Source organism: Aquarana catesbeiana, linkage group LG03 (assembly GCF_042186555.1).
Source record: "Aquarana catesbeiana isolate 2022-GZ linkage group LG03, ASM4218655v1, whole genome shotgun sequence".
NCBI classification, from domain to species: Eukaryota; Metazoa; Chordata; class Amphibia; order Anura; family Ranidae; genus Aquarana; species Aquarana catesbeiana.
The window spans coordinates 316,567,155-316,593,569 of NC_133326.1; the positions used below are offsets into that span (position 1 = coordinate 316,567,155).

General features: G+C 43.6%; 1 protein-coding gene across 1 annotated transcript in view; it reads left to right on the forward strand.

Annotated features, from left to right (window-relative positions):
- GNPTAB (N-acetylglucosamine-1-phosphate transferase subunits alpha and beta) overlaps nucleotides 1-26,415 on the forward strand; it is a 207,394-nt gene that overhangs the window by 32,806 nt on the left and 148,173 nt on the right. The window contains exons 4-5 of the mRNA XM_073620327.1: nucleotides 19,925-19,966; nucleotides 22,644-22,855. Of these exons, the coding sequence (XP_073476428.1) occupies nucleotides 19,925-19,966; nucleotides 22,644-22,855 (254 nt within the window). The remainder of the gene's footprint in view (nucleotides 1-19,924; nucleotides 19,967-22,643; nucleotides 22,856-26,415) is intronic.

The following is a 26,415-nucleotide window of genomic DNA, read 5'->3' on the forward strand; positions in this document are numbered from 1 at the left end:
AGCTCTATGGTCAGCTGGCTGAATCACCGGCTGCATTCTCAGGTTCCCTGTTGAGACAGGAGAGCCAGAGAAAAACACGGAAGACGGTGGGGGGGGCATTCCCTCCCACGGCTTGTAAAAGCAGTCTAGAGGCTAATTAGCCGCTAGGATTGCTTTTACATGAAAGCCGACCGCTGGCTGAAAAGAATGATACCAAGATGATACCTAAACCTGCAGGCATCATTCTGGTATAACCATTCAAGTCGTGAATGGCGTACCTGAAGACAAAAAAATGGTTAACAATAAAGCACAGTAAACGCTAAAGTATAAAAAATTGCATACCTGAAAAGCAAACATGATAAAACATAATAACAATAAAACATTGCAGAATAGAATACAGTAAAAAAGAGCAGAACAAGAGAGAGAGAATAGAGAGAGAGAGAACAATAAAACGACAACTATTTTTTTTTATTTTATATATTTTTTTTTTTTTTACACTTTTTTTGTAACTAACTTTTATAACGGTAACCGGTTCCAGGTTCGGGTCTCTCAAAATGCGATGGCATCTTGGGAGACCCTGTGAAAGTGTGCCTAGTCTGTGCAATGCTGTACCCTACGCTAATACTCAACTAATGAATGGTAGTGTTCAAAACATTCACCAATGCAAAGACCAGGATTGTCAGGACAGGAGGGACAATAATAGCGGGTGTCACGCCTATATCCGCGCTTGCTGCAGACACAACATCTTTTTTGGGGGGGTTCGTTGGGTAGGGGGACTCGGGAGGACATAAAGAAAATGCCTCTCATGCAGCCGACTGCATTTGGTTGGGGATGTGAATGGGGGAAGTACGGGCGCTGCAGAAGTGGTGGGTCCCCAATTAGGATTGGCGAATGCAGCAGGAAGGGCACTATGGGCACGACGGGCCTGTGTTTGTCTTTTTGGTGGCAGCGGGACACTACTTGTGCTTGCCACCTCACCAGCTTGAACTGCACTTATGGGACACGCCACGTCACCAAGTGTTACTGCAGTGCTGGTTTGACTACGACCTGGGTGTACTAGGCCGCTGGCGCTTGCCAGTTCAATAAAAAGCTACCAAAAAAACTGTTAGCGATCGCAGGGATCAGGCCTGACTCTGCGAACACTGCAGTTATGCGTTTAGTGTTTTGTAAGTGACAGTGATCGATCGATACTGCACTTGGGTGGGCTGGGCCGGGCGGAGGGGCAAAATGCAGGTGCTAGCAGGTATCTGAGCTAATCCCGCTAACACTGTGTTTTTGGGAACCCTAAACTGCTGGGGACGCTAGTATAGATCTGATCGGATCAGATATTGATCCGTTCAGATACTATACCACTAAGGGAGGTGTACGGTGCGTGCGTGGGTGTTAGCGGTACTGGCGCTAATCTGACGCTGCTTGGGGCTGGTGCTTGCCAGTTCACCAAAATACTACCAAAAAAACTGTTAGCGATCGCAGGGATCAGGCCTGACTCTGTGAACGCTGCAGTTATGCATTTAGTGTTTTGTAAGTGTCAGTGATCGATCGATACTGCACTTGGGTGGGCTGGGCTGGGCCGGGCGGAGGGGCAAAACGCAGGTGCTAGCAGGTATCTGGGCTGATCCCGCTAACACTGCGTTTTTGGGAACCCTAAACTGCTGGGGACACTAGTATAGATCTGATCGGATCAGATATTGATCCGATCAGATACTATACCACTAAGGGAGGTGTATGGTGCGTGCGTGGGTGTTAGCGCTACTGGCGCTAACCTGACGCTGCCTGGGGATGGTGCTTGCCAGTTCACCAAAATGCTACCAAAAAAATGTTAGCGATCGCAGGGATCAGGCCTGACTCTGCGAACGCTGCAGTTATGCGTTTAGTGTTTTGTAAGTGACAGTGATCGATCGATACTGCACTTGGGTGGGCCTGGCGGAGGGGCAAAATGTAGGTGCTAGCAGGTATCTGGGCTGATCCCGCTAACACTGTGTTTTTGGGAACCCTAAACTGCTGGGGACGCTAGTATAGATCTGATCGGATCAGATATTGATCCGATCAGATACTATACCACTAAGGGAGGCGTATGCTGCGTGCGTGGGTGTTAGCGGTACTGGCGCTAATCTGACGCTGCCTGGGGCGACGCATATCACCGCCGGGCGATCAGGGGGCTAAACCTTTATTCGGTAATAAACGGCGGGTGCCCTGACACTAAAAAAAATAAACAAACTAACCAGCGTCACCCGTAACACTTATACGGTGATCAGTGGTGAAAGGGTTAACTAGGGGGCCATCAAGGGGTTAAAACATTTATTAGGTAGTATATGGGGGTCCCTGTCGCTATAAAACGCTGACGGCGAACCTAAATATTTAGGTCCCTAACTAGCGTCACCAGCGACACTAATACAGCGATCAGAAAAATGATCGCTTAGTGACACTGGTGATGGGGGGTGATCAAGGGGTTAAAACTTTATTAGGGGGGATTAGGGGGGTATCCTAGACCTACAGGGGGCTAATACTCACTGTCCCAACACTGTAACTGTCACAAACTGACACCAATGCAGTAATCAGAAAAAAAAAAAAACTGCTGGTGTCAGTTTGTGACAGGGAGGGGGGGGTGATTGGGGGGCGATCAGGGGGGGGGATCGGGGTGTTTTGTGTGCCTGGCATGTTCTACTGTGTTGTGTAGTGTTAGTGCACTCACAGTGAAGTCTTCTCTCCTCGGCGCTGCAACGGAATACCGAGCCGAGGAGAGATGACATCATTTCCTTTGCTGCTGTTTAGCATACAGCAGCAAAGGAAGTGATCTGATTGGCTGGCGGCGATCGCGAGGGGGGGGCCACGAACGGATGGCCTCCCCCTCACCTCTGATCGCCGCTGGACAAAAGACGACCGCCTCGGGCACCGGGGGGGGGTCCGATCGGACCCCCCACCCGCGGAAGGCAAATCACGTATATGTACGTGATTTTGCCTGTCCTTGCCACCTTGCCGACGTAAATCGGCGTGAGGCGGTCGTCAAGTGGTTAACTGACAATTGCGAGGTCGTGCAACGCTGCACCCAAACAAAATTGACGTCCTTTTTTTCCCACAAATAGAGCTTTCTTTTGGTGGTATTTGATCGCTTTTGCGGTTTTTATTTTTTGCGCTATAAACAAAAAAAAGCGTCAATTTTGAAAAAAAAAACACAATATTTTGTACTTTTTGACATAATAAATATCCCCATTTTATTTTTTAAAAAAGCTATTTTTTTCTCAGTTTAGGCCGATATGTATTCTTTTGCATAAGCGAAAAAAAATCGCAGTAAGCGTATATTGATTGGTTTGTGCAAAACTTATAGCGTCTACAAAATAGGGGATAGATTTATAGCATTTTTATTATTATTATTATTATTTTTTTTTTTTTTTTTTACTAGTAATGGTGGTGATCTGCGATTTTTATCGGGACTGCGACATTATGGCGGACACTTTTGACACGTTTTTGGGACCATTGGCCTTTATACAGCGATCAGTACTATAAATATGCACTGATTACTGTAAAAATGTCACTGGCAGGGAAGGGGTTAACACTAGGGGGGATCAAGGGGTTAACTGTGTTCCCTATGTGTGTTTCTAACTGTAGGGGGAGGGGACTGACCTAGAGGAAATGACAGATCGTGGTTCCTAGCTAATAGGAACTCACGATCTGTCATGCTGAACAGAACAGGGATTTGTGCGTTTACACACACACACACACGTCCCTGTTCTGCATCTCGTGCCCGCGATCGCTCGTGGCCAGTGGTCATTGAAACTGTCGGCCACGCGCTGTGCGCGCCTGCTATCCCGATCGCCGACATATAGCTACGACGGCTCGCGGGATCGTGCCAACCTGCTGCCGTAAAATGACGGCAGCTGGTCGGCAAGCGGTTAACCACTTGACGACCGCCTCACGCCGATTTACGTCGGCAAGGTGGCACGGACAGGCAAAATCACGTATATATACGTGATTTGCCTTCCGCGGGTGGGGGGTCCGATCGGACCCCCCCCCCCCGGTGCCCGAGGCGGTCGTCTTTGGTCCCCCGGCGATCGGAGGTGAGGGGGAGGCCATCCGTTCGTGGCCCCCCCCCCTCGCGATCGCCGCCGGCCAATCAGATAACTTCCTTTGCTGCTGTATGCTAAACAGCAGCAAAGGAAATGATGTCATCTCTCCTCGGCTCGGTATTCCGTTGCAGCGCCGAGGAGAGAAGACTTCACTGTGAGTGCACTAACACTACACAACACAGTAGAACATGCCAGGCACACAAAACACCCCGATCCCCCCCCCCCCCCGATCGCCCCCCCAATCACCCCCCCCCCCTCCCTGTCACAAACTGACACCAGCAGTTTTTTGTTTTTTTTTTGTTTTTTTTCTGATTACTGCATTGGTGTCAGTTTGTGACAGTTACAGTGTTGGGACAGTGAATATTACCCCCCTTTAGGTCTAGGATACCCCCCTAACCCCCCCGTAATAAAGTTTTAACCCCTTGATCACCCCCTGTCACCAGTGTCGCTAAGCGATCATTTTTCTGATCGCTGTATTAGTGTCGCTGGTGACGCTAGTTAGTGAGGTAAATATTTAGGTTCGCCGTCAGCGTTTTATAGCGACAGGGACCCCCATATACTATCTAATAAATGTTTTAACCCCTTGATGGCCCCCTAGTTAACCCTTTCACCACTGATCACCGTATAAGTGTTACGGGTGACGTTGGTTAGTTTGTTTATTTTTTTTAGTGTGAGGGCACCCGCCGTTTATTACCGAATAAAGGTTTAGCCCCCTGATCGCCCGGCGGTGATATGCGTCGCCCCAGGCAGCGTCAGATTAGCGCCAGTACCGCTAACACCCACGCACGCAGCATACGCCTCCCTTAGTGGTATAGTATCTGATCGGATCAATATCTGATCTAATCAGATCTATACTAGCGTCCCCAGCAGTTTAGGGTTCCCAAAAACACAGTGTTAGCGGGATCAGCCCAGATACCTGCTAGCACCTGCGTTTTGCCCCTCCGCCCGGCCCAGCTCAGCCCACTCAAGTGCAGTATCGATCGATCACTGTCACTTACAAAACACTAAACGCATAACTGCAGCGTTCGCAGAGTCAGGCCTGATCCCTGCGATCGCTAACAGTTTTTTTGGTAGCGTTTTGGTGAACTGGCAAGCACCAGCCCCAAGCAGCGTCAGATTAGCGCCAGTACCGCTAACACCCACGCATGCAGCATACGCCTCCCTTAGTGGTATAGTGTCTGAACGGATCAATATCTGATCCGATCAGATCTATACTAGCGTCCCCAGCAGTTTAGGGTTCCCAAAAACGCAGTGTTAGCGGGATCAGCCCAGATACCTGCTAGCACCTGCATTTTGCCCCTCCGCCCGGCCCAGCCCACCCAAGTGCAGTATCGATCGATCACTGTCACTTACAAAACACTAAACTAAACTGCAGCATTCGCAGAGTCAGGCCTGATCCCTGCGATCGCTAACAGTTTTTTTGGTAGCTTTTTATTGAACTGGCAAGCACCAGCGGCCTAGTACACCCCGGTCGTAGTCAAACCAGCACTGCAGTAACACTTGGTGACGTGGCGAGTCCCATAAGTGCAGTTCAAGCTGGTGAGGTGGCAAGCACAAGTAGTGTCCCGCTGCCACCAAGAAGACAAACACAGGCCCGTCGTGCCCATAATGCCCTTCCTGCTGCATTCGCCAATCCTAATTGGGAACCCACCACTTCTGCAGCGCCCGTACTTCCCCCATTCACATCCCCAACCAAATGCAGTCGGCTGCATGAGAGGCATTTTCTTTATGTCCTCCCGAGTACCCCTACCCAACGCCCCCCAACAAAGATGTTGTGTCTGCAGCAAGCGCGGATATAGGCGTGACACCCTCTATTATTGTCCCTCCTGTCCTGACAATCCTGGTCTTTGCATTGGTGAATGTTTTGAACGCTACCATTCACTAGTTAAGTATTAGCGTAGGGTACAGCATTGCACAGACTAGGACACACTTTCACAGGGTCTCCCAAGATGCCATCGCATTTTGAGAGACCCGAACCTGGAACCGGTTACCGTTATAAAAGTTAGTTACAAAAAAAGTGTAAAAAAAAAAAAAAAAATATATAAAATAAAAAAAAATAGTTGTCGTTTTATTGTTCTCTCTCTCTCTATTCTCTCTCTCTTGTTCTGCTCTTTTTTACTGTATTCTATTCTGCAATGTTTTATTGTTATTATGTTTTATCATGTTTGTTTTTCAGGTATGTAATTATTTATACTTTACCGTTTACTGTGCTTTATTGTTAACCATTTTTTTGTCTTCAGGTACGCCATTCACGACTTTGAATGGTTATACCAGAATGATGCCTGCAGGTTTAGGTATCATCTTGGTATCATTCGTTTCAGCCAGCAGTCGGCTTTCATGTAAAAGCAATCCTAGCGGCTAATTAGCCTCTAGACTGCTTTTACAAGCCGTGGGAGGGAATGCCCCCCCCCCCCCCACCGTCTTCCGTGTTTTTCTCTGGCTCTCCTGTCTCAACAGGGAACCTGAGAATGCAGCCGGTGATTCAGCCAGCTGACCATAGAGCTGATCAGAGACCAGAGTGGCTCCAAACATCTCTATGGCCTAAGAAACCGGAAGCTATGAGCATTTTATGACTTAGATTTCGCCAGATGTAAATAGCGCCATTGGGAAATTGGGGAAGCATTTTATCACACCGATCTTGGTGTCATCAGATGCTTTGAGGGCAGAGGAGAGATCTAGGGTCTAATAGACCCCAATTTTTTCAAAAAAGAGTACCTGTCACTACCTATTGCTATCATAGGGGATATTTACATTCCCCGAGATAACAATAAAAATGATTTAAAAAAAAAAAAAATGAAAGGAACAGTTTAAAAATAAGATAAAAAAGCAAAAAAATAATAAAGAAAAAAAAAAAAAAAAAAAAAAAAAGCACCCCTGTCGCCCCCTGCTCTCGCGCTAAGGCGAATGCAAGCGGCGGTCTGTCGTCAAACGTAAACAGCAATTGCACCATGCATGTGAGGTATCGCCGCGAAGGTCAGATCGAGGGCAGTAATTTTTGCAGTAGACCTCCTCTGTAAATCTAAAGTGGTAACCTGTAAAGGCTTTTAAAGGCTTTTAAAAATGTATTTATTTTGTTGCCACTGCACGTTTGTGCGCAATTTTAAAGCATGTCATGTTTGGTATCCATGTACTCGGCCTAAGATCATCTTTTTTATTTCATCAAACATTTGGGCAATATAGTGTGTTTTAGTGCATTAAAATTTAAAAAAGTGTGTTTTTTCCCCAAAAAATGCGTTTGAAAAATCGCTGCGCAAATACTGTGTGAAAAAAAAAAAATGAAACACCCACCATTTAAATCTGTAGGGCATTTGCTTTAAAAAAAATATATAATGTTTGGGGGTTCAAAGTAATTTTTTTGGGAAAAAAAAATAACTTTTTCATGTAAACAAAAAGTGTCAGAAAGGGCTTTGTCTTCAAGTGGTTAGAAGAGTGAGTGATGTGTGACATAAGCTTCTAAATGTTGTGCATAAAATGCCAGGACAGTTCAAAACCCCCCTAAATGACCCCATTTTGGAAAGTAGACACCACAAGCTATTTGCTGAGAGGCATGTCGTGTCCATGGAATATTTTATATTGCGACACAAGTTGCGGGAAAGAGACAAATTTTTTTTTTTTTTTTTTTTTTTGCACAAAGTTGTCACTAAATGATATATTGCTCAAACATGCCATGGGAATATGTGAAATGACACCCCAAAATACATTCTGTTGCTTCTCCTGAGTACGGGGATACCACATGTGTGGGACTTTTTGGGAGCCTAGCCGCGTACGGGACCCTGAAAACCAAGCACCGCCTTCAGGCTTTCTAAGGGCGTGAATTTTTGTTTTCACTCTTCACTGCCTATCACAGTTTCGGAGGCCATGGAAATCCCAGGTGGCACAAAACCCCCCCAAATGACCCCATTTTGGAAAGTAGACACCCCAAGCTATTTGCTGAGAGGTATAGTGAGTATTTTGCAGACCTCACTTTTTGTCACAAAGTTTTGAAAATTGAAAAAAGAAAAAAAAAAAAGTTTTTTCTTGTCTTTCTTCATTTTCAAAAACAAATGAGAGCTGCAAAATACTCACCATGCCTCTCAGCAAATAGCTTGGGGTGTCTACTTTCCAAAATGGGGTCATTTGGGGGGGTTTTGTGCCACCTGGGCATTCCATGGCCTCCGAAACTGTGATAGGCAGTGAAGAGTGAAATCAAAAATTTACACCCTTAGAAATCCTGAAGGCGGTGCTTGGTTTTCGGGGCCCCGTACGCGGCTAAGCTCCCAAAAAGTCCCACACATGTGGTATCCCCATACTCAGGAGAAGCAGCTAAATGTATTTTGGGGTGCAATTCCACATAGGCCCATGGCCTGTGTGAGCAATATATCATTTAGTGACAACTTTTTGTAAATATTTTTTTTTTTGTCATTATTCAATCACTTGGGACAAAAAAAATAAATATTCAATGGGTTCAACATGCCTCTCAGCAATTTCCTTGGGGTGTCTACTTTCCAAAATGGGGTCATTTGGGGGGGGTTTGTACTGCCCTGCCATTTTAGCACCTCAAGAAATGACATAGGCAGTCATAAACTAAAAGCTGTGTAAATTACAGAAAATGTACCCTAGTTTGTAGACGCTATAACTTTTGCGCAAACCAATAAATATATGCTTATTGACATTTTTTTTACCAAAGACATGTGGCCGAATACATTTTGGCCTAAATGTATGACTAAAATTTAGTTTATTGGATTTTTTTTATAACAAAAAGTAGAAAATATCATTTTTTTTCAAAATTTTCTGTCTTTTTCCGTTTATAGCGCAAAAAATAAAAACTGCAGAGGTGATCAAATACCATCAAAAGAAAGCTCTATTTGTGGGAAGAAAAGGACGCAAATTTCGTTTGGGTACAGCATTGCATGACCGCGCAATTAGCAGTTAAAGCGACGCAGTGCCAAATTGGAAAAAGACCTCTGGTCCTTAGGCAGCATAATGGTCCGGGGCTCAAGTGGTTAAAAAAAAATGCTGCTTTTATAGATGGTTTTTTTTTTTTTTTTTTTTTGAAAAAGAACATGTTTATTGTTGAAAAAATAAGTCAACATACAGTTATAATGCATATCGTACAGTCACAAGAGAGGGTATTGCCCACTGAACATAGGTAAGTATGTGTAATCTGTATATTGTATAATTGCATATATACATGTATAGTTTCAAAATGCCATAAGGTAACGTTACCTCCCCACATTTCCCCTATTATTATCAAGATTTATAACGTTCAGTGAAGATTTTAATGTGTCGCATTACGGCATTGTATCACAGGGTGACCATGATCAGCTCACCAGATATTCAGGTTACAAAATAAGTTAATTAGTACAAGTATTAGCATTATTTAACCATTTGTCCCATATTTTATGGTATTTATTCGGGCATCCCCTGTGTTTGTACATAGCCTTTTTATATGGCAATGACGCATTCACCTCCCTAATCCAGGCCTGTATGGTGGGAGAGTCTGTACACTTCCAGTGTTTAGCGACTAGTTTTCTAGCACAGAATAGTGATTCGCTAAGGAATGTGACTATGGATCTATCCTTGATGGCATCTGGTAGTAGTCCAAGGAGACATAACTTAGGGTCTAGTTGGATCGGTGATCCCATGTGATCGTGGAGGAATTTTATAATCTGTGTCCAATAACTTTGCATCTCCGGGCACAACCATAGTAAGTGGAAGAATGAGCACGGGTTACCAGAGCATCTTGGGCAATTTGGGTTCTGGTGTGGGGAGAATTTAGTGATTCTAGCGGGCGTAACGTAGGATTTATGTATTATATACAGCTGAGTCAGGCGTTCTGAAATTTTAGGTGATGTTTTTTTAACATTCTCTAGTATGTCTTCCCAATCAGAGTTATCTATTGGCCCTACGTCATCCTCCCATCTAATCCTTGCAGTGTCAGTAATCCTTGCTACCGACTTAGTTCGTAGTGTGGCGTATAGAGTGGAAATAAGTTTGTCAGGGTTCGTTCCTGTGATTACATCCACCAATGATAGTGTTTGTGGGTTGGGGAAACCATTTGCAAATTGTGTTTGGAGCGCATGTTTCAATTGTATATATCTAAATTGCATATGGGGGGGAGGTCATATTCCTCACATATTGTTTGGAAGTTTCTTACGCCAAATATGGTAATGACCTGGAATAAGAACACCTTATTCCTTTGGCAGCCCAACTGGTAGCCCCAGGTAAAGACACCAACTCCTCCAACTGGGGATTGTGCCACAGGGGTGTGTACGAGTGAAAAAAATCAGTTCCAGTGAGTCTGATCGCTCTCTCCCACACACGTCTGTGTTGGGATAACAGCAAGTTTCGGTCCTCTCTCTTGTGCTTCCTGTTCCCGCCTCTAAATAGCACTTGCAATGGGGAGTACAAGTCACTATTAGTTTTCTTGCATACTAGGGTTTGATATCTTTCTTCATCTGCTTTATGTATATAATAAAAGTGCGAGAGCTGAGCTGCTATGTAGTATGTATATAAATCCGGTAGGGCTGTCCCTCCAGAGGAGGTTGGGTTCTTGAGCGTATTCCAAGCCAATTTGTGCCTATTAGAGCCCCAAACAAAGGAGTTGATAATTTTATCGATTGTTTTAAAGATTTTAAGGGGAATAAATATTGGGGAGTTCCAGAGCACATAGAGGAACTTCGGCAATAGTATCATCTTAAATAGGTTAATTCTACCCATTATTCCCAATGGGAGTCTTGCCCAGGTTTGTGTGCGGGATTTTAAATATGAAAAGAGCGGTTCAATATTGTTAGTGATATATTCCAGCGGGTCTCTAGTGATCTCTACACCTAAATATTTAATGGAGGCAACTCTTTGCAAAGGAAGAGAAGCCGCGCTGTGTGTTGGGGGTGACATGTCTAAGGGGAGGATCTGAGACTTAGACCAGTTCATACTGAGACCTGAGTGTTTTCCAAATTCCTCAATGGTCAATAGGGCTGCTTGTAGAGATGGGCCAGTATCCTCAAGGTAGAGAAGCATGTCATCTGCGTACAAGCTTAGCGTCTCCGTTAAAGATCCTATTCATAACCCCCGTATGTGTAGGTTCTGCCTAAGGGAGATCGCAAGAGGCTCCACCACCAGGGCGTACAGTAGAGGGGACAGCGGACATCCCTGACGGGTTCCTCTTCCCAACGGGAAGGGATCGGACGTCCATCTGTTCACCACCACCCTTGCCACCGGGAAGTAATACAGTAATTGTACCCATTTTATGAAATTGGGACCGAATCCATATCCCCGCAGGCACTCCCAAAGGTATCCCCATTCCACCGAATCGAACGCCTTTGTGGCGTCGAGCGCTACTACCGCTCTATCTCCCATATTCTCGTGATCCACTTGAATATTCATGTGCAGGCATCTTAGATTCATGGCTGTGTTTTTCCCAGGCATGAATCCCGTCTGATCGGGGTGAATGAGGGAGAGAATACTATTATTGAGGCGCATGGCTAGTTTTTTAGCTAGTATTTTTATGTCTGCTTGGAGGAGTGAAATTGGGCGGTAGGATTCTGGTAATTGGGGATTTTTACCTGGCTTGGGAATTACTATGATTACTGCTTGGCGGAGGGTTTCAGGAAGGGATTCAGTTTCAAATATATAATTATACAGTTTCAAAAGTTCAGGGGCTAGTATCTCTGAGTATGCTGCATAAAAGTCCAATGGTATGCCGTCTCCTCCCGGTGCTTTAGCTGGTGCTAACGAAGCTATAGCTAATGCGACCTCATCTACCGTGAGAGGAGCCTCTAGTTCTTGCAATTGAGGTTCAGATAGTTGTGGAAAAGGGACGCATTGGAGGAATGACCTAGTTTCCTGTATAGTGGCTGTTACCTTGGATGAATATAAGTCCGAATAATATTTCCGGAATGCTTCCGCAATCGCAGGGGGGTCTGAGAGTATGTCATTGTGAGGACCTATTAGGGTTACCACTACTGGGGGGTGAGTGTCCTGATGGGCAAGGTATGCTAATAATTTGCCGGCGCGCTCCCCTTGTTCGAACACACGTTGTTTTAAGAAAAAAGGGTTTCTTTTTAGCTTTTTCGTAATGTAGCTGGTCTAAGAGACGGGTGTGGAGCCTGAGTGCCGCTGCTCTGTCCTGAGTGGGGTCTTTATGAAATTCCCTTGCTAATAGGTCTACTTTGTCTAAGGCCTGATCAAGAATTAGGTTTGAAGAGGCTTTTATTCTGTTTATTCGTGAGGAGAGGACAGTGCGAATATGTAATTTGTACGCTTCCCAGACATGTCCCACTGGGGCAGTGTCTTTGTTAACATTAAAGTAAAATTGCCATTCTTTGTGTATATCCTCTTGATCTTTCAACATTGATAACCAAAAGGGGTGGAGGCACCAGGTTCGAGGTCCTATGTTCTGGGTTAGTTGCAGTGTTGCCCAGCAGGGGGCATGATCAGAGAGGGATCTAGTGTGGTATCCTGAGCCTAATAGTCGGGGAAGTAGTATATCAGAAATTAGAATAAGGTCAATTCGGGACATGGTGGAGTGAGTCGCCGAAAAACATGAGTATGCCAGGTCATGGGGATGATTGTATCTCCATGTATCAGTTAGCGAGAATTCTTTTAACGTGCGCCCTAGCCTGGTAGTTTCAGGGGGGTGGGCATTCTGACTTGACTGTATTCTATCTGTCTGGGGGTTCAAAACCATATTGAAGTCCCCCAGCCATATAGCAGGTATATTGGGGTGTTGTGTCATATATAGCAGACCCTCTGTGATTAAATTAGATTTATACGGTGGAGGTATATAGAATGCCATAATCAAGTATTGTGAACCATATAGTGTGCAATGTAGGAAGACAAAGCTACCTTGGGGGTCTGTGCGTACCGAGATTAGTGCGAAGGGTGCAATTTTAGCTATAAGCACTGAGACCCCTCGAGAGTAAGGAGAGTGGGTGGCATGAAACGCCCATCCTATCCAAGGCCGCTTCAGCGCAAGCTGAAGTTGTCCTGTAACATGTGTCTCAACTAAGACGGTAATATCTGCACGATATGTTTTAAGGCAGGTAAAGACAGCCGTGCGTTTTAGTTTGTCTCGGATCCCACAGATATTCCAAGTAAGGAATTTTAGGTTAGCCATATTAATGACATATCTGTTTTTTTAAGGATATAGAGAAGGTATGGTACAGGAACACATGCCACCCCCCTCCTCTCCAAGACAAATATACCCTCTCCTCTCCCTTCCTCAGGGTAGTACACACATACGTTCACTTCATTACATTGCAGGTTATTATTCATGTTCTTTAACTTAACTTCAATCTTAACATTTTCCCTTCCCACCCCCCCTGCCCTCAGTCGCCCAAACTTGACTGGGGCTTGCATCCCAAAACTTGTGCTGCTGTAAAAAAAAGGCATTACTTGCAAGACATTCAGAACAAAAAATAAAAAACAGATGCACATTGAACATGTCAGCACCGGCGATAGCCTATTGGGCAACGCCAATGTCGACATAGCAAAAACTCCCATTAGGGGCGAACAGTTACTGGATAGTAATCCAGCGATGGAACAAACACAGTGACAGTTATTCAGCAAATTAGGAAAACTTCATAAACTTGAATCCATGCTCCACTGTGGCATCTAGCAAAGAAGAATGAGCAAAGTCTATTTCAAACACCATATATATTATGTGGTGGTGAGGCGATAACCTTTTCTCTGCATTCCATTCTGGTACAGTTAGTGGCATGGTGAGGATTTAAAAGAAATAAAAGAAGGAGGAGGAGACTGGTTAGGTGATCCAGAATATTTGCCTGCACAGGTTAGAGATGGCCGCCATGCGGGCAGTTTTAAGAGAAGTGTACAGTTCCTGTGGTGCGGGTCATATATTACTTGAGCAGTAATAAAGGCATAGTGGTGTCAGAGGGTTTTGTCAGTAGAGGGTTGGGATCATTGATAACCAGGTTCGGGGCAGTTTATTGCGGTTTTCTTTGACCATCCATTAACATGCAGATTGGGGTCATTATAATCACACCTGTGGATGTATTTTATGGTAGTCATGAGAAGTAGTGCAGTCAAGGGATTATAAAGTAGCACTTACGTTGTTTGGCGGGCTAGGACTTGCTTTAGGCAGGCCGGTTCCTCTGCGCGTCTTGTTGATCCAGCCACGCTGATGCCAGAGCTGGGTCCTCAAAAAAGTGTACCCGATCTTCGCCTACTATTCGGAGGCGGGCTGGGAACAACATTGCATACTTTATATGATGTGTTCTTAGGCGGCGTTTAATTTCTGAGAATCGTTCTCTTTGTCGCTGGACCTCTGCCGAGAAGTCCGGAAACGCTGAGATGGATCCGGATTGATATGGGATGTTTCCTTTTAGTCTGGCCACGCCTCAACAGGTCAGGACTGTTTTGGTGGCAAAATGGGGACTTACTCAATATTAGGTGGGTGGTCATAAAGTAATGGCTGATCAGTGTATTTCTTTTTTTTTTTGAAAAATCTGTTTATTGCATTTTTATACATAAACACATACAAAGAACAAAAACAAAGTACTTAGTACACATACAAAGTACAAAAGATTAGCAGAACAACTGCGTGAGGGTTCAACTCATAGTCGTGCAAGAAAATACATCAGGATGTAGGTATGAAGACAGTGGATGTACACTTTGTTAAAGTTGTGCCGCTCTCTGCGATAGTACATAATGTCCTCTAACAATCATATATTAGTAATAGTAAAGATTTGACCACATAGAGTATTCATATTTATTCCGGTATATGAGCCATAGAGAAAGGTAGTGACTCACTTCAGTAGTTAGGCTGTCGATGGTTCAGCAAGACATGTATGCCATACCTTGTCATTTTTTGTGGGACAGCCCCTGTTCATGTATTTATCTTTGTAGAAGGGAAGACTATTATTGTTTACTAGTTGTTTCCACTGTGACAAAAACGGGGCGGAGGGTTTCTTCCACTGCATGGCTATATTTTTCCTGGCTTAGAAGAGAAGCATCCCAATTAGTGTTCTCTTAGCAACAGTCGGTACTATAGTTTCTACTAGCCCCAATAGACATACTTCTATTGAAGTAGAGGTGACCAGACCTATCAGAGCCAGAACCTCTTCCCAATATTTCCTGACCCTGGGACAGTGCCAAAAGTTGTGTGAAAAATCTCCCGGTGAGGTACCACACTGCCTGCATTCCAGTGAAATATCTGCGTTCATCATGTGAAGCCTATGAGGTGTGAAATATGCTCTATGTACAATTTTAAATTGCACAAGACGGTCACGTATTGAGACCAAAGATCTGGAAGGGAAATGCCAAACATCATCACAGTCATCGTTATCCAGTGCAGGAATGTCACTTTGCCAGCGAGCCCAGAGCCCTGCTAGAGGCGGCAGTGACGCAAATAATAGATGCGAATATAAGTGTGAAGTGGGCTTCTCACCACGCTCTGTTAGGAGTGTTCATTCCAACCCCGACTGGACAACCATGCAGGAGGATAGTGGAAATTTTCCCGCAAAGTGATGAGAAAGTAGATAACGAAAATGATAATAGTTAGGGATATTATATGCGGAGGAAAGTTGAATTGAGGGGATTGACGACTGGTGTGATAGTACTTGCGAGATTAGTTTAATATCATACCTAGTCCAAGCATAGGGGTCAGTTATCTTGTAAATGTGCGACAGGTTGGGATTCAGCCAAATTGGTGTGTTAGGGGAAATAGCTGTTTTTTGATAGCCCTCACCAGCTAGTCCCACCCTCCAAGCCCGGAGAGTAGTAAGCATGGAAGGGGTCAGGTCATAGGGGGCTTGCGTGGTCTTCTGTCGACCAAGAATTTAAGTGCTTCCAAGGACCCGACCACTGCAGCCTCCAGCATTGTGGACGAGTTGGACAAATCAGTATTCGGCCTCCAAGTCACAGTTACCAATTGAGTAGCCAAAAAATATTTGTAGCAATCGGGAAAGGCCATACCACCCTGTGTACATGGTCGCATCAAGGCGCTCAGTTTGTATCTGGGTGGCTTGGGACCTCAAAGAAAGGATGAGAAAATTTGGTTCAACTTGTAAAAAAAAGACTTTGGTAACATTGTGGAGAATGCCGAAATAAGTGAATAAGCTTGGGGATAATTTTCATTTTGATTAGATTGATGCGTTCCAACAGGGACAATGGTAAATTCTCCCATGCCTTTAGTTTGACCTTCACCTCGAGTAAAACTGGAACTATATTTAAGGAAAGGAAGTAACCAGTATTTTTGCAGGGCAGAAGGCGGTGATCCTCTCCAGAACTGCATATAAAATTGCAGGTGAAAAAGGAGGAGTAACATATGTTAAAGCGGGGGTTCACCCACACCGCCAAAAAAAAAAAATTAAAAGCCAGCAGCTACAAATACTGCAGCTGCTGACTTTTAATACATGGCCACTTACCTGTCCCAGGGTCCAGCGATGTCGGCAGGGGACGCTGAGAACCCGCTCGGTTCTCGGCAGCTGCCGCCGCCATCCTAGGTGAGGGAATCAGGAAGTGAAGCGTTGCGGCTTCACTTCCCGGTTCCCTACTGCGCATGCGCGAGTCGCGCTGCGCGTCCCAAGTGGTCCCCGCTCTCTCCTGGGATCTGTCTGTTCCCAGGAGACAGCGCGGTGGGGACGGGAAGAGGCATAGACTCCCATGGGAGTCTATGCCGGAAGTGGGTGCAAATACCTGTCTTAGACAGGTATCTGCACCCCCCTCCCCCCTGAAAGGTGTCAAATGTGACACCGGAGGGGGGAGGGTTCCGAAAAGCGGAAGTTCCATTTTTGTGTGGAACTCCGCTTTAACCACTATATATCTTTGAGACTATAGTGTGATGGAGACCGTAACTCCCCTGGCAAATGTGGAGTAAGTGGCATGAAATGCCTTTTTTGTATCCACGGCTTTTTTAAAGTTAGGATTTTGGTGCCCATGAGGTGAGTCTTCTGCAAGAGGATAAGTTGGCGAGTGGGATTTCAGGTATTGAAACAGAAGGGCTCTTAAATTTGGAGTTGAGGCCCCTGAGGTTCCACAAAAGAACAGTAAAGGAGTCAACATCACATGTAGCCATAATGATAATATAGCAGTGGTAAATCAGGACACAGGGTTAGGAAAATGATCGGTGTATATCTGATGGGTTACTGGGCTTTGCATAACATCATTGCTGTTTGTACCGTCTTGTAAAATGAGCCCTTTAAATGCAGTAGTCACTGCAGTTCACATTGGAACTCATCTGCAAAACCTGGAGCAGACTGTTTGCTATTGTTACCACATGTTCACCTTCATTTTCATCCTTTATTAGGAAAAAAAATGCCCAAATTCTGATTGCTGTCTGGAACCTGAGTGCTGTCTGCACCAGCTCCATGTTCATGCTCTTGCCTGTAAATTAATGTCTCCAGTGTCACCAAGTGTTTGCACTGGGTGTGAATACCCTGTGAATATCCTTGTGTGGTAGAAGTTTTGCAATCCGCGTTCCATGCTGTAGCTTATTTATAAATATTTTAAGAGAAGTGGAATGTCACAAAGTATTGGGGGACATTTTATTAAGAAAATTAGCTACACAATACAATCAGGCAGCCTCTCATTTATCAAAGTCTTTGCGACAGTTTTAGGGCTTGTTCACATAAGTGACTGCGTTATAACGCAGCCCCTGGTGTGCATTGGGTTTTTTTGTCTCAGTTTTTGGCGTCTGTATCCACCACAGTGGGTTGCAGTATAGTGTTCTTCGTTACTGTAAAGAGATGCACAACAATTGGTCAGGGTCAGGTTTCATTCGGTTGCATCTTCTTTGTCTTTATGCTTTCTAATGCAGCACCTATTGTCGCATAGAGTTACCATTTCAACAGTGGAGTATTAGCAAAACGACTTCCAGCTTCTGTCATACTGTTTTGTGCTTTGCATAATGACATTGCATCAATGATCATTCCAAAATTATTATATTTCGGAAAACATCTCAATGGTTCTCGTGTCAATAAAATTCTCAAGCTGGCCATATGCTGTACCAATATCAGCCAATTCCAGATGAACTGGAGGCAATTCAATAGGGGTGGCCTTGTCCTCGTCCTGCTGCTCGACATGGAAGATTGCCAGACTGCTTTTAGAATACAATCTGTGGCCCTCCAGCTGTTGCGGGACTACAGGTTCCATCATGCCTCTGCTTTTGGGAGTAATGCTTGCAATTGTTGGCAGCTTGCAATGCCTCATGGGACTTGTAGTTCCACAACAGTTGGAGGGCCACAGGTTGAGCACCCATGTCCTAGACAGAGGAATCTGGTAGATTTTATTCATTCAGCCCACAGGCCGAGCAAAAAACATCTGAGTGCATGATCATCTTTAGTCATAACCTTAATGCTGTTGTGGAAATTTTTATTAAAGGGGTTGTAAAGGTAAAAATTTTTTCACCTTAATGCATTCTATGCATTAAGGTGAAAAAACTTTTGACAATACCGCCGCCCCCAGCCCCCCCGTTTTACTTACCTGACGCCTCGAATCTTCGCTGCTCATTCTCGTCATCTTCATTGCAGCTCAGCCTGGTCGCTGATTGGCTGCAGTGGATGGATTGAAAGCAGCGCAGCCATTGGCTCGCGCTGCTGTCAATCACATCCGATGACGCGGCGTGCCGGGGGGGCGGGGCCGAGTGATACAGCGAGCGGCTATAGCCGCCGGCTGTATCACGGGAGCGCGCCCGCAAGCACTCACCACCATGCGAGGGAGCTCGCATTAAGGTGGTTAATGCTTGCGGGGAGGAGCTGAAACAGCCGCCGAGGGACCCCAGAAGACCAGGTTTGGGGCCACTCTGTGCAGAACGAGCTGCACAGTGAAGGTAAGTATAACATGTTTGTTATTTAAAAAAAAAAAAAAATTTACCTTTACAACCCCTTTGATGTCCCCCCAGTGTCAGTTTTGCTGTAATACGCTCATGCCAGCGTATTCGCACATACAGACGTTGGTGGAAGACCACTGACTGCGGAAACCTTCCCGTGAACACGGCAGATCTGTTTGCTCTTTCAGAGATGTTTGTTTATGCCTCACCAAGAGACTGGCCACCTCATGGCGATTGCATTAACTCTCCTGGTAAAAAGATCTGCGTACATGGGAACCATAGCATAACCATACAAAAAATATGGCCCACTGAGCCATGATAGAGTACGGTTTGCGTCATTGGTAGCGGTGGGAATGTGCACACGATCGTGTTCAGAGCCAGGTAGTTAGTGTTCAAATTGTGAGACACTTTGGGTTTGATTTACTAAAGGCAAATGCACTCTGCACTACAAGTGCACTTGAAAGTGCAATCACTGTAGATCACTGTAGATTTGAGGGTAAGCTCTGAAATGAGGGGAAGCTGTGCAGATTTTATCATCCAATCATGTTCAAGCAAAAATGCTGTTTTTTATTTTCCTTGCATGTCCCCCTCAGATCTACAGCGAATGGACTTCCAAGTGCACTTGCTGTGCATTTGTAGTGCAAAGTTAGTAAATAATCCCCTTTGTCTCACAAGGTGCTGGCCACATGGCTCTGCACACGACCATCTGCACACATCACTACTGGAATTCTATTTGAATATATACATGAGTGTGATTGGTTCTTTTGAAAGAATACAAGTGTCTGGCTGATTCTGAAGCCACCACCTTCGTTTGTTATTCTTGTTTACAGTATAAATAAAAGCAGCAGAACATCGTAGTGAGGATTTTGCTAAGCTCAACGTGATACCAGTGTCTGTCTGTGTTACTTGGAAATATATAAGCGCGCTTTCCCGGTATTATACAAGAGAGCTATGATTGTGCTTACTAGCGCACGGAATTATTTGCTTATAGGGGAAGCTTATCAAATCCACCACTATGCTAAGCCTGATCATAAACTAAAGTACAGAAAAAATTAAGTGTTGTTTTTTTTTTTTTTTTTATTCATTTGTATATACTTCTTCATTTCTTTAGGGATCTTCTGGGAAGCAATAGAACTGAACCAACAAGAAAAGGGTAAGTATCCTTTATGGTTTGCAGTAAGGTTTTCATTCACATGGTGTACTTCTTTGTGTTAGAATACTTGTCTTAGTGCTGTTGTCTTTGATAAGAGACTTACACAGATCTATAAAGCGCCCTATGAATTCACTTACAAATCGAAATCAGTCTTAACTTTTCATTGAGAAAGTGGAAAACTAATACACTTACCCTCCCCTGCCTTTTTCTCTGCTTTATTTCCCTCTTTCCACAACTTCAACCGCTTGTCAATCATGTGTTTTCACAGGGAGGCAGACCCAGTCTGACCTTGGAAAATCTACTGAAAAACAATGAAATTCTGAAGTCCGCCATAACAAAGCTGGCAGCCATGAAAGTGGCAGTCTTACAGTTTCCATTGGGGCGCCCCTGCTGGTCAGTGTGGAGGTTACCCACTTTCTCACTGAAAATCTGAAACTTAGAAAATGAAATATAGTGATGTGTTTTACATCATATGATTCCTATGGAACATCATGTAATATTTGTTTAAACACTTTAGCTCCAGAAAGTTTTACCCCCTTCCTGACCAGGCCATTTTTTGTGATACGGCACTGCATTGCTTTAACTGACAATTGCATGGTCATGCGATGCTGTACACAAGTAAAATTTGATGTCTTTTTTTTTTTCCCCACAAATCGAGCTTTCTTTTGGTGGTATTTGATCACCTCCTGCAGTTTTTATTTTTTGCGCTATAAACAAAAAAAAAAAGACAATTTTGAAAAAAAAAAAAAAAAAAAGCAAATTATTTTTTACTTTTTGCTATAATACATATCCAAAAAAATGTAAAAAAAAACGAATTTCTTCAATTTAGGCTAATATGTATTCTTCTACATATTTTTGGTAAAATAAATTCCCATTAAGCGTATATCGGTTTGCGCAAAAGTTAAAGCATCTACAAAATAGGGGATTCATTTAGGGACTTTTAATTTTTTTTTTTTTTTTTTACTAGTAATGGCAGCATTCGGCGATTTTTAGCGGGACTGCAACATGGGGTCAGATTTGTCCACCGCAAAAGTGACACTTTTTGGGGACCTGTGACACCAATACAGTGATCAGTGCTAAAAGAAAATGCACTGATCCCTGTATAAATTACACTGGCAGGGAAGGGGTTAATATCAGGGGCGATCAAAGGGTTAAGTGTGCTCCTAGGGAGTGATTTCTAACACAGTGCGGGGTGGACTGACTGGAGGAAGAGAGGCATCTGTGCTCCTGGTTAGCAGGAACACAAGATCTCTCTCTCTCTCTCTCTCTCTCTCTCTCTCTCTCTCTCTCTCTCTCTCTCTCTCTCTCTCTCTCTATCTCTATCTCTCTATCTCTCCATCTGTGACAGAACAGTGGTCAGCCTTGTTTACATAGGCAGACCGCCGTTCTGCCTCTCCTACGTACGATTGGCGGGTCCCGGCGGCCACTGGACCCTCTGATTTGGCCCCCGCTGTATCTAATCACAACAGGAATCACGTACAGGTACGTGATTTTGTGCTTAAGGGTCACCCTTATATGGGGCGGTCCTTAAGTGGTTAAGTAGATAGTGTTAATAATATAATGCCTCGCAAAAGTGTTCTGATACTTGACCAGACTGAAAAACTTGTGGGAGACATTAGGGGTTGATTTACTAAAACGAGTGCAAGATTTGGTGCAGATCTGCATAGAAACCAATCAGCTTCCAGGTTTTTTTTTTTTTTTTTTGTCAAAGCTTAATTGAACAAGCTGAAATTAGAAGCTGATTGGCTCCCATGCACAGCTGCACAAGATTTTGCACTCTCTGGTTTTAGTAAATCAACCGCATTGTTTATTGTGACACCCCTTTTCACCTTTTCCAGCATGGACTTCCTATCCAGCTCTCTGTATTCAGTCACATGGCTTCTCAGAGCAACAAAGGATATCAGTGCTGGAAAACATCCCTCTGTCAGATGATGTGGTTGCAGGTCTGAACAGGGTACAGGTATATAATGGTCTGTCATTTATTGAGAGCCCCCTTTGATGTCTTGTAAATTATCTCCACTCTGGGCCACCAGAACATCCTTTTAGTACTGGCTCCTTGGACTAATTCCCTCAGCCCAGTGCTCCCCTAAGGCAGAAAAATAATGTTTCTATTTTTTTAATTATGCAGAAATCCATACCCTCATCATATTGGTTCCCATACGCTTGGATAATTATGTTAAGAGTCCCCTGTATTGGCAGCTTTTCTCCATGCTTCAAAATGGTAAAACACAAGCAAATTTCACCTGGTTCCTGATGAACTGCCCAAAATTTGAGCCATGGTCGACCCTGTCAACACCCTCCCACCAAACTGGGCAGAAAATATGTTTTTACTGCATTTTTTACTAACCCGAGGCAAGCACTGGCACATTATGAGGTGACACATATACTAGTAAATGAATCCATATGCTTTTTAAAAGAACAAATATTCTTTAAACTTCATCATAGATCATTTTACTTCATATCCATTATTGGTAGAGAGGCAGTTTAACATTTTTATGGTATTTTTCCAGGGTAAAGTGCATGCTGTCATTGTGCCCTTTCACTTTACTCTGAGCTCTTTTGGAGGCAGGGTGAACAAAGCCTGCTTGAAGCTGCTAGTTTCCTATCACATCTGTAAGCCATATATTGTCAATGTGCAGACTGACGTTATTTCCTGCCTAATTTATCTGTTGCTCAGTTCTAGTGATAAGATGCTGGAGTGTCTTCTTACACACTGTATTCGGGTTCCAATGTTGGTACTGGATCCATCCCTTCCTCCCAATACTACTCTAAAGGATCTGCAGACTTCTCAACCTTTCTTCCATGCAGTCATCTCACTATTTCATGTTGCCAAACCCAAGAATCCATCAACTAATGTTACAGTCCTTGTCTTTGACACACAGCATGATGGTAAGTGTGCTTTTTTTTTTTTTTTTATGGACTGCATTAAACCTGGTCCAGTGTTAATTTTGGCAGCAAATTTCAGTTTAGTTTTAGTCTTAGTCCTAGGACTAAAATGGCATTTTAGTTTTAGTCCCATTTTAGTCTTCTGCAATTGTTTTAGTTTTATTCATATTTAGTCGACTAAATCTCCAGTACATTTTAGTCGTCTAGAATCGAATGGGTGTAATTAAATTGTAATGCATTAGTTAACATTTCTCTACAATTTCCAAACTTATTATATACTGCTGGAGTGAAAAATCTAATATGCTATTATTTATGGTATTGAGGTATGAACATGCACTAAAGACCAGTGTTAAGTTTAAAGTCCAATTTAAATTTAGTTTTAGTCTTAGTCTTTTGACTAAAATGGAATTTTAGTTTTAGTCCCATTTTAGTCTTTTGACTAAAATGCCATTTTAGTTTAAGTCGTAGTCGACTAAAATAGCATTCATTTCGTCGATTAAAATGTTTTAGTCATTTTAGTCTACGAAGTTAACACTGACCTGGGCTCCACCTGAGCATTTTTTGTAACATCTTGGTGTCTTGTATCCTCAGTTTTTATCCCAGTTGTTACTTATGGACAGTTATAAAGATTATTTGGAATGTACAGTCCTGTTTTTACATTAGCAATGTTCCGTTTTAACTAAACTGGTCATTCGGGGAAAAGATAACATGCCAACATAGAGGGCGTCCGCAAAGATTTTTGAAATTTGGAGACAAGGATGAGTTATCCTGAATTGATACCCACCAACTTCATTCATAATAGCGTACTTCCGTGATGTTTAAGAAATACTGTCTTACAGGAGGATATATGTTTTATTTGATTTATTACAGGTACTTACCGGTATATAGCGCTGTCAATTTGCACAGCGCTTTAGATGTACGGTATATATTGTACATTCACATCAGTCTCTGCCCTCAAGGAGCTTACAATCTAAGGTCCTTAATTCACATACATACACATACTAGGGCAAATTTAGACAGCAGCCAATTAACCTACCAGCTTGTCTTTCGGAGTGTAGGAGGAAACCCACACAGGCACATGGAGGATATGCAAACTCCAAGCAGGTAGTGCTGTAGTTGGGATTCTAACTGATGACCCTAGTGCTGCTAGGCAGAAGTGCTAACCACTTAGCCACTGTGCTGTTACAGTTGTTTCAGCAAAAAAAAAAGCACTCATAGCCATTCAAGCAGTTAACGGTATAGCACCTCATACATATATAGGTTTCTCGATGTTTTATTCATAGGTGGTATACTTTACTCAAGTACCTAATGCCAGTCTAAAGTTTAAAGGTCATACTGGAGAGCAAGTAAACTTTAGGTATCAGTTTTGGACATTTTCCATGTCCAATGTTGTAAGTCAATTTACATTTTTAATGGAGTCTTCAGTTTATAATTTTTTGCTCTGGGCAAGCAGAGGGACAAGAGAAGTAGGCTGGGCCCCAGGTTATTGTGTTTAGGTGTAGAAATGAAAACTCACAAATACTACTTGACTGAAAAAAAGGAGAACTGGGCTACCATTGCTGAATTCCCCCCGAAAAAATGCTATTTACTTGGTTCATATGTTGACCTGCTGTCATAAATACAAGAAGATTTTCAGCCAGCAGCCAGCATTTTTTGAAAGGGGATCTTCAAGAGACACCCCAGTCGGGGAACAGAACACTTTTTGGGTTGCTCACATACATAGAATGTATGAAATTACCAGTTGCTGATGCTGCCGGTTCTATAACAGATCATTATGCCTTTTGCCTATTATAGCCCTGTAGTTTTCTGTATTGGAGTCTTTCTGTAGAATGCCCTTTATTGGCCCTGATGTCACCAAGGCCAACACCTGAAGTTGTGTTTTGGAGAGTGCCTGTGCATTATCAATGACATCAGTGAGTTCTGATGTCTGGCAAAGACAAATAAAACTCAAACTGATTCCTGTTGTCACTCAGAGCACTGGAGGCTTAACAGGCTGCAGCTTGGCAAGAGGGGCAATGGAGGGAGCAGTGCAGGCTGTCCAGAGGTATCAAAGGTGGTAGTGACCTACAGTGCCTTGAAAAGGTATTCATACCCCTTAAAATTTTTCCCACATTTTGTCATATAACAACCAAAATCGTAAATGTATTTTATTGGGATTTTATGGAATAGACCAACACAAAGTGGCACATAATTGTGAAGTGGAAGGAAAATGATAAATGGTTTTCAAATTTTTTACAAATTAATATTTGAAAAGTGTGGCGTGCATTTGTATTCGGCCCCCTTTACTCTGATACCCCTAACTAAACTCTAGGGGAACCAATTGCCTTCAGAAGTCACCTAATTAGTAAATAGAGTCCACCTGTATGTAATTTACGCTCAGTATAAATATAGCTGTTCTGTGACGCTCTCAGAGGTTTATTAGAGAACCTTAGTGAACAAACAGCATCATGAAGGCCAAGTAACACACCAGACAGGTCAGGGATAAAGCTGTGGATAAGTTTAAAGCAGGGTTAGGTTATTAAAAAATATCCCAAGCATTGAACATCTCACTGTTTAACCCATCATCCGAAAATGGAAAGGGTATGACACAACTGCAAACCTACCAAGACATGGCCGTCCACCTAAACTGACAGGCTGGGCAAGGAGAGCATTAAGCAGAGAAGCAGCCTAGAGTCCCATGGTAACTCTGGAGGAGCTGCAGAAATCCACAGCTCAGGTGGGACAATCTGTCCACAGGACAACTATTAGTCGTGCACTACACAAATCTGGCCTGGAAGAGTGGCAAGAAGGAAGCCATTGTTTAAAGAAATCCATAAGAACTCCAGTTTGCGGTTTGCGAGAAGCCATGTGGGGGACACAGCAAATATGTGGAAGAAGGTGCTCTGGTCAGATGAGACTAAAATTGAACTTTTTGGCCTAAAAGCAAAACACTATGTGTGGCAGAAAAACTAACACTGCACATCACCCTGAACACACCATCCCCAATGTGAAACATGGTGGTGGCAGCATCATGCTGCAGGGATGCTTTTCCTCAGCAGGGACATCGAAGCTGGTCAGAGTTGATGGGAAGATGGATGGAGCCAAATACAGGGCAATCTTAGAAGAAAACCTGTTAGGGTCTGCAAAACTTAAGACTGGGGCAGAGGTTCACCTTCCAGCAGGACATCGACCCTAAACATACAGCCGGAACTACAATGGAATGGTTTAGATCAAAGCATATTCATGTGTTAGAATGGCCCAGTCAAAGTCCAGACCTAAATCCAATTGACAATATTGGGCAAGACTTGAAAATTGCTGTTCACAGACGCTCTCCATCTAATCTGACAGCGCTTGAGCTATTTTGCAAAGAAGAATGGGCAAAAATGTCACTCTCTAGATGTGCAAAGCTGGTAGAGACATCCCCAAAAAGACTTGTAGCTGTAATTGCAGCGAAAGGTGGTTATACAAAGTATTGACTCAGGGGGGCTGAATACAAATGCACACCACACTTTTCACATATTTATTTGTAAAACATTTTGAAAACCATTTATCCTTTTTCTTCCACTTCACAATTATGTGCCAAT